Source organism: Equus przewalskii, chromosome 17 (genome assembly GCF_037783145.1).
Source record: "Equus przewalskii isolate Varuska chromosome 17, EquPr2, whole genome shotgun sequence".
NCBI classification, from domain to species: Eukaryota; Metazoa; Chordata; class Mammalia; order Perissodactyla; family Equidae; genus Equus; species Equus przewalskii.
In genome coordinates, this window is record NC_091847.1 from 56,669,122 (window position 1) to 56,683,371 (window position 14,250).

General features: G+C 38.7%; 1 protein-coding gene across 12 annotated transcripts in view; it reads right to left on the reverse strand.

Annotated features, from left to right (window-relative positions):
• Positions 1-14,250, reverse strand: part of CCDC141 (coiled-coil domain containing 141) — a 181,578-nt gene that overhangs the window by 66,762 nt on the left and 100,566 nt on the right. For all 12 annotated transcript variants that reach the window (XM_070580351.1, XM_070580350.1, XM_070580349.1 and 9 more), the window contains one exon: positions 9,528-9,722. In XM_070580351.1, coding sequence (XP_070436452.1) covers positions 9,528-9,722 — 195 coding nt within the window. The remainder of the gene's footprint in view (positions 1-9,527; positions 9,723-14,250) is intronic.

The following is a 14,250-nucleotide window of genomic DNA, read 5'->3' on the forward strand; positions in this document are numbered from 1 at the left end:
AACTGAAGGGCTAGTCACTAGATGGAGGAGGTGGTATATCAAGGTCCTTGATAGCCCATAACTTAAAATCAAAATGGCCAGGGATGGCCCGGTGGTGCAGCAGTTAAGTTCGTATGTTCTGCTTCGGCGGCCCAGGGTTCCCTGGTTTGGATCCCGGGTGCGGACATGGCACCACTTGGCACGCCATGCTGTGGTAGGCGTCCCACATAGAAAGTGGAGGAAGATGGGCACAGATGTTAGCTCAGGGCCAGTCTTCCTCAGCAAAAAGAGGAGGATTGGCAGCAGTTAGCTCAGGGCTAATCTTCCTCAAAAAAAAAAAATCAAAATAGCCAAATTTTCTGCCAGAGTGTTTTCTCAAAAAGATCAAAGTGTTAAGAAAACAATTACTTATGAATTGCTCTTTGTACCACCCTTAGTAGAACTATGGTGGTAAGAAGGAAGAAATGATTTCCTCCCTTCATTAGCTCAACAAATATATTTGCAAAATGCATACTATAAGTAAGTTGGGCTGGATGCTGTCAGAGAGCTTACTCCTTATCCTTAATCCTAACCTAACCCTAGTGGGAATAATCTACAGACGCAGAAATGGTTAAGTTCTTTGATTTTAAGAAGAGTCCTCTTTCAAGATTATATAGCCTGTGATTGTCTGAATCACACGCAAACTCATTTCTCTTATTCCCACGTAGAATTTGATGAGGAATCCATGTGCCAATTCCCGAAATGATCTAAGTATCATTGCTCTCACTTAATCTACTCCCAAAATAGAACTGCGTGCTTCTCTGTTTACCATATCCATAAGGAACTTGATACACTGGATGCAGCCTGGGAAGAATCTCTTTGTCGCACACGTAGTGCAGAGCAGGTTATTTCTGGCCAGAATACGGTGCCCCCATATAAACTCCTTTGGAATCAATGTTTCCCCTTTCTTTTTTCTCTTCACATCTTCCCCTTTCTCCAAATTTTGTACGTGCTGGTCAAATAAAGGTTTTATGACTGGAGGAAAATACAAGGATATAGGCACAAGGATCGTATTTTCTCCCTCTGGGTTCTAGCTCTTCTTGACTATTTTGTATTTCACCACTCAGTTCTGAGGTAGATAAGCAGGAGACGAATCGGCTCTTTTTGGCCCTAGTTTGGAAAAGACCAAGGGGTTGCTTGGTTTTTGTTCTTTAAGACGCTAATAAAGATCTTTCCTTTGTCTGAACTTCTTAAGTACAGAATCCAAAGCAGGCTGCACGAAATCAAATAGAGATGGTATCAGGACACGACACATTTTATTCTTCTTGAAATAGCTGTGAGAGTAATAAGTTAAGCAAGAATCATGAGTCATCCAGCATAATTCTTATATTATGCTGTTTCACAAAGATGTTTAATAAGTAATATTGTTTGTTTCTTGATTAATTAATTTGAAGACCATCAACATCAAAAAAAAAAAAAAAAAAAAAATCAGACCCAAAACACTGCAGAACCTTCAAAATACCCTTTCATGGGGCTGGCCCCGTGGCTGAGTGGTTAAGTTCGCGCACTCCGCTGCTGGCGGCCCAGTGTTTCGCTGGTTCGAATCCTGGGCGCGGACATGGCACTGCTCATCACACCACGCTGAGGCAGCATCCCACATACCACAACTAGAAGGACCCACAACGAAGAATATACAACTATGTACTGGGGGATTTTGGGGAGAAAAAGGAAAAAAATAAAATCTTTAAAAAAAAAAAATACCCTTTCATGACTCGCAAGGCTGGAGAATGAGTTTGGCTGGAACCTTTGTAATTACCAAGGACACAGGACTGAACTCAGCTTCTGCTTGGAGCACTGATCTCCACTCCCTGCAGAGACTGGCACTTCCTCCGGGTTCAGTTTTTATGAAGACGGAAAGTTTCCGTTGCCCCTCCTAAAACATCACCTGAGCCAACTTCTGGTGGCTCGCAGTTTGGTAAACTGCTTCTCAATTCAGGTCCTGCCCAAATCTGCCCAAGCTTTCAAATGCCACAAAGGCCAGGGGCAAAGGGGACGATTTCCAGTTCCCTATGTTTGCTGCCTGCTACTGGTGCTCTGGCTCATTTCTTGCCTCCCCAAGGTGGTTACCGCTGGGACCCGGAACTCCCTCTATGGTACGAGTGTTACAAGGTGGATTAGTGGTGTTAATGAGGTGTTTAAAATCCTAAGTACCTAAACCAGGTTTTGCTTTACAAGCTGAAAAGCTGAAAAAACATTGGAAAAGGAGTTCTGGACTGAAAATGGCACGCATCTGAAGCATTTTATCAACAAGGGAATGGAGAAAGTTTATATATCAACCATTCCTTACTTTTTCTGAGAAAAGCCCATCTTAGAAATGGATAAACTAGACCCATAAGTAGAATTTTAGCTAGCTAATCACTGTTTATAATTTCTGGTTTCTTTTTTTGGTGAGGAAGACTAGCCCTGAGCTAACATCCATGCCAATCTTCCTCTATTTTGTATGTGGGACGCCACCTGAGTACGGCTTGATGAACCGTGTGTAGGTCTGCACCCAGAATCTGAACCCAGAACCCCGGGCTGCTGAAGTGGAGTGTGCGAATTTAACCACTACACCACCAGGCTGGCTCCAGTATAATTTCTAGTTTCTTTTATCTAAATTGACCTAAATGGTTTTAGGATGATCTTGGGAATATTAACATGGAATGTTTATTTACAATGTGCAAAGCATTTATTTTTTTCATTTATTCAATAAATATTTGTTGAAATCTATGGAGCGTGTACTCTGCTATGTGCTGGGGATATGAAAATGAACAAAAGCATGTAAGCATGTTAGAGAGGCTGGTGCAGTATTAAATGCATAGATAATGATAACATAATGGCTAGCATTTAGTGAGTGCTTAGTTGTTCTATGAGCTCATTAAGATAGCTCAATGACTCTGGGAGATACGTATAAAATACCATTTTTATTTTATAGATAAAAAAGCCAGATGCGCAGGGAAGTTAAGTAACTGCCCAAGGTCATAGAGCTAATAAATGAGACCAGATTCATACCCAGGCAGCCTGGCTCCAAAATCTACTCTATTATTTTAGAAAAGTGTCATCCTAGCAAACGTTTTTAAATTTTCACTTAATACTCCACAATTCTATTTATTTATTTACACTCCAACTCTACCCTGAAAAGATTTTGTACATTTATCACCAATTGCAAGAACTTTTATTACTGGATAATATTCCCTGAAGTAGATAAGGATTATTCGACCTATTTTAGAAAAAGAGAAAACTCAAGCTCAAAATGTGAATTGATTTGTCATGTGGCCGATCATTTATTCATTCATTAAACTATATTTTTCGAACACTAGGTGGCATACAAAGATGACTAAGGTATAATCTCTCTATAAGAAGCACAGAGAAATACCATGAAAATAATAAGGAATAAGCAATTAATGCTGCCTGGAGACCTCAGAGGAGGTGATATGGGTGATGACAAATCTCTTTATACAACACTCCTCTCCTCAGATATGACACAGAGACTGAGCTTGAAATTTGCATTCCTTGTGTATGCAAGTAATTAAGCTCTCCTCTTTCAAAATGACCTCATCTCAGTTACCTTGGATCAATATAATCTCTTATGAAAATGTAATATAGTTGGCCTTGAAACTGCACAGTTTCTAATATTTCACTGCTTTGAGTCATTTACATAATTGTTGAGCATTTACTACCTGGAAAGCACTCTTCTAGATGTTCTGGTGAACACAAACTGAAATGGACATGCTTCTCACTCTCAAGGAATTTTAATTTAGCAAAGGAAAGTAAATCTACCAAGAAATACCTATCATACAAGGAAGAATATATTTACTGCCAATGGAGAGATGCAACAGTCTAAAATTGTGCATGGAAGGGAAACCAACTAATACACTCATGACTCATATTTAGAGGTTAATTGATTGCTTTACTGTGAAAGCTACTCATGAGTGAGTGACAATAAAATTGAGTGTCTTGATTATAAGACTATTAAATATGGGCTGAGTTGTGGGCTATCATGAGAAATGTAAGATATTAAAGGTATTCCTTGTTTCTGATCATTTTTTCTATTATTTACTAATAATTTTATGCTAATAGTTTAGCCATATTTATCAAATACTTGCTATGGTTTAAACAGTCTTGTCCCTGAGCTCTAAAACCAAAGATTTCTAAACCATTCTCTCACAGAGAGCACAAGAGGCGAGTAAATTAAGACATCATCTGCTTCTACAAAAGGAGGCTTGCCTTGTATGACTTTTTCAAATCCTTAATATCTCTGCATATTTAAGGACATGTTCAGCATAAGATAAAAACTTCTTAACAGCTATTCAAGACCCTTCCTGACCTCCCGCCTGTTTTTACCACTTTTGTCTCTCATCACTCTAGGCTTACACCCTACACTGTTGGCAGAATGAATTACCTTAGGTTTCCCAAACATGGCACGACTCTGTACCATCCACCCTTTCCCCAATCCCTTCTTGCCCCAGCCTTCCAACTTTAGCTCAGTGGTTCCCTCCTCTAGAGAAGCCTTCCTTGACACTTTTTCCCTGAGCCTTCTTCTCTGTGCTCCTGAATGCTCTAGCTTCCTCCATCATGGCTTTTCCCACAGCGCACAGCACTTCTGTTTCCTTGTCTCTCCTCTAAACTATTCAGAGGGTCTGGAAGGCAAGGATTATACCTAGCATTGCTTTAGCTCAAGTACCAGTATGATGCATGATAACAGCAGGTATACAACATATTTGCTGAATGCAAATGCGGAAGAAGGGAGGGAGTGAAGGCAAGTTGCTTTAGTTCTTTCTGAGAGAAAGGGAACTTGTTCTGGAAAAGAGAAATCTAAGACAGGCTACTTAAGAATTCTGAAACTGAAAATAATTACACTTTCCTCTGTGTCTAATAACAATTAGCTTAATTTCTTGAATTCATTTATATCACCTCAACAAATTCCTTCTGGATAATATGTTTTAGGTTCTATAGTTGGACAGCTTTCTTCTTTCAATTTGTACGATAACTACACCTTTTAATTAATTGTTTCCCATATCTGGGCTAAAATGTATCTATTTTGAAAATGGTACAATAGAGTACATATAAATGAAAAAAAAGTACCAAACTCCATGTTTAATTATTTCGTGTTCTTCTAAAATAATTATGTTGCTGTAGGCATTACTCTTTTGCATCACTGTAAATATTTGAAAAAGCAACATCATCTTTTTAAAAGACATTAAATGTTCAGCAGCGATGGGCGAAGCAGTAGAAGCTATGACAATCGTCACATTTCAAACTGCTTTTGGTGTATTCCTCTGGCTGCCCCAACTTTTGCTCCACCTTTGCTTTTACGCTAACTACCCAAGAACCAGACCGTGTAGATTTGGCCTCGTTCTCCTCCACTGGTTTTCCCCAATCGAATCATGTGCCTGGGGATGGAAAGCATGGGATAGGAAATTTTGACCAATCAACCACGTTTTACAGCTTTGGGTTTGATCATCGTTGTCTTTTAAATACAGGCTCACACTGTTCTTCTCTTGAAACATATTATATATATTTATCTCTCATTCAAACCACATTCCCTCAACAATGATAAATACATTTGAAGTGATCAATGCATATTAACTAGAGCTTCTTTTTTGTGAACATGCTAGAAATATAATAAATAAGATAATCTATAATAATGAAAGATAAAAATTGGGGGGAGATGAAGATGAGTTACTCTAATAGGTGCTTTGTTCATATTTCATGTCATGTCCTCATGACTCTTGGCAACATCTGCTACTTAGAGAAACTCTTCTCCAATCAGCTATCGTCCAATGTTGACAATCAACCCCTACTTCTATTTGTTGCTAAGTGATTTAGCAAATAGGTTCACCAAACACAGGAGACAACTCTAAAACAAAAACAAAGTATCTCAGGTTCTTGAAATATGTAGCTCAGTCTTCACTTGAATCCAGTGCATCACTAGCGATACCCCTAAGGTCCTGTGGGCTAACATCGCCACCTACTGCTCACTCCAGGTACAAACCGCCACACCTCAAGCCGAAGGCTGTAGACACTCTGGGTAAGAAACAGACTCTTGACCCTTGGATAGTCATCACCCTCTGGTAGGAATAAAAGGTAATCAGTTTCACTCCTGAAGCCACAGAGAAAAGGCAGTGGGGCACTGGTGTCAATGTGGACAATTAGGTGATAATTATATTTTATCAAATTTCACAAATTGGAAATATATTGGCTTTTAGATTTTTGGATGCTGTGTCCTCTCCTATAGCCCCAGCATTTAAAACAGCGCCTGACACATTGTAGTTGCTAAATAAATACTTATTAAATAAATGAATCCCTGACGCAGAAGGGTAATTATTCTCGTGAATATGCCACATTACTTATCAGAAACTTCAGTAAAAGGAATTATTGTGATTTTTTTCTAATAAATAAGAATATCTCCATCTAGAATTAGTAGAGAGAAAGGAGGGAATGAAAATGCAAAGAAAGGGGGTGTGGGGAAACGGAGATTTCTATATAATTGCAACAAAAATATCAGAAATGTATGATAAAAATCTGGATGAAAGGAAATGTCTGTGATCTGGAAAACTCCCTAACCACAGTCCATTCTGCAGTCCAGATTATGACATTTATTGCTTTTTATTTTAACAAAATTAAAAAAAAGTAAAAGGCTATTTCTTATGTCATATATTATGCTTTTTACTGAGTAAACATTCAAGCTGTCACCTTTGCTCATTCATGTATGACCCATGACACTAACACATTTTTTCACATGGTATTTGACACAGAAATTGAAGAATATTGACCTAGCTTTAAAAAATTTGAAACAAGAGGCTGTTTGCTAAAAAATAATTTTGAGGTGAGTATCTGCTTTTAAAGTGCCGACTTCCTCTTTTTCTCACAGTGCTAACATCCCGAGTTGTGTATGTTGGGAGAGGCTCTGGTGCTCCCACCCATCTTACTGGGATGCCAGGAATACTGGCCCTGACTCTGACCCGTCTTTACCTGGGTCACTTCTCATGTTAGGTTTGCAGTCAGCAATCTTTGGAGTTGAGGAAACATCTTCCTCTGAGACAAACAGCAGGCTTGCTTACTGTTTGCTATAAAACAACTGATTCCCCAAATTTAGGATTCCTCTCGTGGAATTCCATCCGCATTGCCTCCTGGGGCTTGGGGAACTGTCACAACATGCTGACACTCTGGCTATTGCTTTTGCTGTGAGTAACAAAGTTTTTCAAAACTGATTCAGAAGCCATGTGTCTTCTGTGAGCATCAGGAAACTGTGACGCATCAGCTAGAACATGTGAAAAGTTAATCACTAGCTAGAAAGTTGGGTGAAATCCCAGACCCTCACAGTTGTCGGCAGCATGACTTCATCCAGGGATGTGGACATTCACAATTAGGAAAACCCAGCACACTCAAGGCACAATAAAGGGAATTTTCAAAGGGAAAGTTCAGTGCTTTGAAGATAACTTGATGATGTAAACTGAAAATACCCCTTCACTAATGTAAACAGAACTTTCAGCCCAGAAAAAAATATTTTAAGGGATTTTGAAATTATATTAATTTTTAAATCCGGTACTTTAGCCAGGTTTATTTAAGAGTGTTATGCCAAAAACTGGGTAAAGTGGTGAGAATATTGTAACATTTGGAGAGTCCACAATATAACTTTTTAAAAATACCATTTACAAGTCTTGAGAAGAATTTCCTTCTTTAACTGAAATGGATTTACCCACTAGGTTATTTCATCATTTATTGCTTCTTAATACTAATATAGTAAACAATTTATTTCCAGAGTTATGATTAAACATCCACTTTCAAAACTCTAGCTTCCATTTTTGCTGAGTTCTTCCATTTTTGTTGAATTCTTAGATTTGGAGTCGCAAATTATTTCCTTGATGCTTTGAAAAGGAGAAACAACTCTACACCTTTCTAAGTGCCACTTGGCTATCGGGAATGCTATAGTACAGATAAATACAGTAGGGATAAACCCTGAACTTATAAATTGTATGCTATGGCATTCAAAAGATGAAACAGAGGACCTCGAAGTCGAGTCTTTGGGGTTAAGAAATATAATTTCTTACAATTTGATCTGAATTACTGTATGAGTTTGAGAAAGCAACCACTCAGTTCTTCATTTTTTTTATTACTATTGCAAGAGATATCATTCTTTCTCCCTCAAGCTCAGGAATATTGTCAGCAGAAAAACCTCCCTGGCAAGTTACCAAATAATGAGAGCAGAGAAAGCAAGAGCAAGAGAGTGAGAAGGAAAAAGAGAAAAACTCTACGTTTTGCTGGCCTATAAACTATAGGGTTTGAGCTAGAAGTGTCGCTTTTTCATAACATATTCTATAACTGTTTTCCTTAGAAACAGCAATAACTGACTGGCAGATGACCCACTCATTTTGTAGAATGAGGGCGTGATGTAAGTTAAGAAGCTGTTTCTTCAACGACATGATTGTTGAAGAGAAACTTAACTAGCACCCACTGTTGACTAAATTCAACAGCTCTAGCAGTAGGCCAAATCTGTTTCTTCTGTTAAAACAAATAAATCCCAAGCAACAAATAATTTGACATAAATACTACTTTAACATTTTTTACTGTAATTCTGGCACCTCTATTTTGGAATTTTACTATTCATCCTCTTCAAGTTTCCCATTAGTAAAGTCCAAAATTAAGTAACTGTTTTGATGTATACCAGGACATTGTATTCAGATTGTTGATGTCGTGGCTTGAAATCACAATATATCTAGCTTCTGGAGGTTCCTATTCACTTCGTGTCACCTTAAACACATCAATTAAATTTAAGGTATTAAACAATTACAATAGGGCATTTTGAAGGTTTATATTAGATTGGGAAAGGTGGACAAAATTTTCAGGTTAGGTCGCTAGCCTCAGCTACCGAGCTCTACTCAAGCGATGTGAATAAGCGAAGATTACCACCCAGCAGGAGCCGCCTGCTACAATCAATGCGGAAGGAACCAACCAGGGGAAACAGAGCACTTCTCCAGCTTAAGAAGACCTGGAGACAGTCCAAAGCAAGGTTTCCCTTTGGCTGACTTAAAAAGCAAGACCAAGGCAGGGCGGTCAGGTCAAGGCGCGGCTCCTAGCTTTATGGTTTGCATGCAGAAGCCTTGCAATATTCATGAATCTTTACCTGACAAATGAAAGAGGATTAAAAAGTGGGGAAGATTTTTTTGGTAAAACTTTCAAGGTTTTTTTTTAACCTTGATGTATTTTATGATAATTCCCTTCATCGTTGAGAAACACTACAATGTCAGCACAAGTATCACAAACAGACCAATGATGGCTCTAAGACAAAACTCATGGGGGATTTTTTAAAGTGACCTTTTACATGTCAAAACATAGGTCTCTTAGTTTTGAGAACCAAATAATAGCCATGATGGGAATATATTTTAAAAGCTCTTTTTTGCTGCTATCAGTTTTGAAACTCTATGTGGAATCTAGACTTCCGTGACGTGCTCCAGTCTTTTGAAGTGACAGGTCTCTTACTGGTCTGCTCTGATCACCTACAGTTACCAACGTGACCTCACACTGACCTTGTTAGCGCTGTTAAAAAAGTCGTTTGCCTTTTTCAACCAGGTTTTCCTTTCCACCATGAGCCGACCACATTCTTCCTGAAGCTGATTCAGTTTCTGGTTAGAGAGCTGCAGGTGTTCTTTCTCCACATGGTCCTTGGAGAGCAGGATCCCAAGTGCTTCGCTCTTCAGCTTCTCAACAGTCGAATTCCATTCCTACAAGAGATCACTCTCTTCAGTTTATTCTACACAGCCTCCCCTTTGTAATCTCTGAGAAGACTCAGAGAACATCTAGATGTGTTGAACGTATCAGAAACCTGTCATTATATTTTCAAATCATGAAGGAGTAAATGCTACATTCCAGGTTGGAATACCAAGACGTAAATAAAAAAAAAAAAGAAGGACACAGAAAAGCGGCTAAGAAGAGAGAGGCGATGATAGTAGAAAGGGGTAGGTTGGCTGGGATGTGTGACAGATAGAGTATCTGGTTGCCCTGAATACAGGTCACTTCCGTTTCTGTTAATGCTACCTGAAAACATACCCAAAATACAGTCAACAGTGTTTTTCAGTCTCTGACTCATTTTGATCTATTTTTATTCATTCAAGTATAAACAAGTCTCTCTCTCACAATTCAGTCTCCTTGCCTATGTGGGCAAATGTGTACAAGAAAGGAAGGGAAATCTCCTATTTTAATGGCTGTTGTTTGTCCATCTGCCTACACTTAGAACTTAAATTAAGACCTGTTGCTCTCCACAAAATTAATAGCTGTTATTGTGCAGCATCCCCTCCTTCCTGACCCCAGTTTCACCTCTCAATGTTTCACTCTTAATGATATACAAACATTTCAGAAAAAGAAAAGAAGTAGCTTTTTACTGTCTGTTGCATGAGGATGAAAAACAGTAAGTAGAGAGGAAATAAAAGTTGGAGTAAACCAAACATATTAACACTCGAAGGGAAATTCAGATTTCTTGCAGAAGAATTGAAGCCAGACCCAGTTGCATAAAATTATGTTTCTCTCTAACGTGGCAGTCTTGTTAGTGAATTTTCTGGTACCCATCTCAGCTGAGATTCAGGGGTGAGCATAGGCTGTTTGTTAGAGCATCAGAAATTTAGCACCAAATTTTAAAAATCGCAGTGTGACTCTATCCTGGCTTGTTCCCCAGAGCAAATGTCCTATTATTAAGTTACATTTGTTATATTATATTGTACAAAATAAGTATCATTTTAGTGCAATTTACCACTACTATTTTCATTCATTCATTTCACAAGACACACTAAATGCTATGTACCTGGCACCACGCTACGATAGATGTCTTGGGGGAATATAAAGAAAGAATAAAACGTAGTTCTTCTCTTTAACAACACATAAACATCTATTTTATATAGTTTTCATATACCTACATTATTAAATGGATTAAATATATGCTGATACACACACACGCACACACACATAATACGATGGTATTTTAAATAACAATTAGTGGATGTTGAAAGTAGAAATTGTATGCATTATTTTATGGACTCCGTAGAAATTGTTCTAGTATTTGTGCAAGAGAAAAATATTTTGATCAAAGGATGCAAGAGTAAGGACTGTAAATTAAGGGATTGGCTTGTTTTTGAGCAGCTGTTATAAGCTTGTGGTTTGTGAGTATAACCCTCACAAACGTAGGTTAGATATTATTATTTTCCCAGTATTTACACAGCCTCTGAGGAGTATGTTACTCAGGATTACATATCCAACAGGTGGCAGAACCAGGACTAATGTACAGGTCTGTATATAATGCTACATTCCAAGGAGTTGAGGTAGAGAGAATACAAAATCTCCAAATTTCTCAGTAGGTGCAAAAACAGTACATATTAGGCAAGAATCTGGGCTACGAGAGTTCTCAAGATCCTTCATTTTTTGAAGAGCTATTTTGCACCACTTTAGGACAGCTAATATGTGCCGTGACGTTCTTTCATAAAGCACTGTAAATATCCCTCCCACTTAAAAACCATTACCTTTACCCCATTAGGAAAGAGCAAATATTTTTAAAGCAGTTAGCACAATTTTTTGCACACAAAATAGGCACTCACTAAATGTTAGCCCCACTTTTCTTCCCATCAGTTTTATCATGGTTCATTAGCACCTCAAAATGTGTTCTTTATTTATGGGAGTTCCTGTTTCTCAGTTTTAAAATAACAATACTGGCAGGATCCTCCAAAATCAGTGTTATGATCAGTGTTATGTATGGATCAGTATTATGGGATAAACAAAATAAAGCAGGTTTCTTTACTGCAGTACTTCTCAGAATCCTTCATATGTTAACGTGCATTGAGACTCCCAGAGGGAAATGAGTTGTGAAATATTTTGGACAAACTCTTTTGGCCAAGAAACCATTTGTTTGGTGACCATCTCAGGGACCCACGCTCCCGTTAGAACAATGTTAGGAAACATTGTTCCTGTGGCCAAGAGCAGCTGAATCACCTATGAGTTCACCTGTTTTCACAAGTCTTCCTGTTTCTTTCCTTTTTTTTGTTTTGTCTTTATCCCTCCAGCTACCCAATTAGTCCATTTCCTGTCTTTTATATCCGTTCTCTCATTTTCTGTCTGTTAAGGTCTGTGGGGCATTAATCCTCAATGAACTCAAGTGAAGAGATGCTTAATGCACATAGCAGGTAATTCTTCAAAAAATTGGCATTGACCAGAATCTTCTGTGCTCATTAGAGGAAGATTACTTAACACATGAAGAATTTGGGGAAGGCCTGGAAAGCTAGGGGCAAGGAAAATGGAGAGGAAGTTAGGATATGGAGAAATAGGTTACCGCCATTATGAGCTCAGCTGGACAACGCTAAGCTCCATCGTGGTCTTGTCTTAACTTCTGCAAGATAGCAGGGGTTGATTCTCCTGTCTATATGGTGGCACTCTGCTGAACACTTACATGTACTATCTCATTTAATCCTCCCACCAACCCTACAAGGTAGGAACTATTGTTACCCCCATTTTACAGATGGGGTGACTGAGGCTGAGTAGGGTGAAGAGCTTGCCCAAGATCTCAACACTAGTAGGTGAAAGAGCCAGAATTCAAACTCGGGTAGTTTGATTCTAGAAACCACTTTCTCAACCAGCATCCCAGCCTCCACTCTTCAGAGAACTGATGGCGTTTTTTACACCACAGAAAGAGTAAACATATTAGCTTAGAATTACAGAGGTGAAACTTCCATAAGGCCTGGATAAGACGAAATGATAAAAGTCTTATATGACCCTGGGATTTTCTGATTTGAAAATCAGAAGCCTCATCATTTCTAAGTGAATACAATGCTATTACATATATAACAGAATTTACAGCCCATACTCAAGCTTAATTTTGCTTAGCGACTAGACCAAAATAATAAAGTTCTTCTCTGTGAATAAGAAGAGAAATATCTGTTTTCTAATAGCGTTCATAAATCTACCTTTAGCATAAATTGTGCAAACAACATTAAAGAGAGACCTCCAGAGGAGAGCTAAGTCTTTGAAAACCCATTTTAACCTTATACTTCACATTGTGTTGGAAAAAGTGGACTGTGACCTTCCCAGGAAACTGTAGAGGACCATTTTGTGCCTCTTATCTTTTCTTATTCTCCATGCCCAGTTTTCTTAATTAAATTTTCACCTGAACTCTGTGGGTATTAAATGAATGGGTCCATTCAATATTTCTATTCAATCTTCTCAGAAAATTGGTTCTGTTTTCTTTGGGCAATCTATAGGCGCTTTCTATACCATTCTAATGAAATATTTCCCCAGCCATTTTTCTAGGGGATGCTTCCACGATTTTATTTTTAAGGTAAAACTGTCAGAGTCATCTGAATCCATCACGCTATTTAAAAAACGCAGCTGTCATTGTTGTCAAGGCTGGAGGAACCCAATGGAGAAAATCTTGGTCCATTTTCTCGAAGCCATTGCTGACTGCCTGCTAAGTGTTAACCCTCTGGCTGAGTTTCAGTTGCTTTGCAGTAAAATATTTCCAGTACTTACCCCCCCAGCAGAAAGCCAAAGCCTGCCATCTCCTTGGCTTTTCAATTTGACTGAGATCCGTGCATATCTCTGACCCAATAAATACGCGTGGCGCTGTGTGTCCCTGGGCTCGGGGTGTCGCCACAGGTCACTCCATTATCTTCCTCTTTCCCTCACAGCTGTAACCCTTTTAAACTGGACCTTTCAGTCTTCCGTTTGCTGAGGAAATTGAGCTTCTCTTGGATGCCTTGATTGAAAGGGCACTTTTAAGAGGGTTAGTGCTGATAGACAGAAGGTGAAAATGATTTCTTCTTTCCTTTCTTTTAGGTTTTACAGTCCCAGGTTAGCTCTTCAAATGAAGTTATGGATTGGCATAAAAATTACCCAGCAAGTAGATTCAAAAAGGAAAAATATTAGCTACTCCATTTGCAAGGAAACAATATAATCACAGTATGTTTAGTAAGCTGTTATTCACTTGAAAACTTCCCTGTGGTTGAGGGGATTTAAGGACCCAACACTATGTGGTAAATTATTTTCATTATAAACTTGAATTCAGAAGGTAAGTTTTAGGTGGGAGAACATGGACAAGCAGCAATAGGAACTGTATTTGTAAACTACTAAGAAAACACCAGTTGTGGAGAGGATTGGCCAAAATCGCGTCTGGCAGAATCGTGTGTGGAGCTCGTGGACAGTTCCCGTCTCACGGCCATTTCCTGGGACAGCTCATTAGCTACAGCTCATTTCTTGTTCAATGTCTGCGTCTACGGA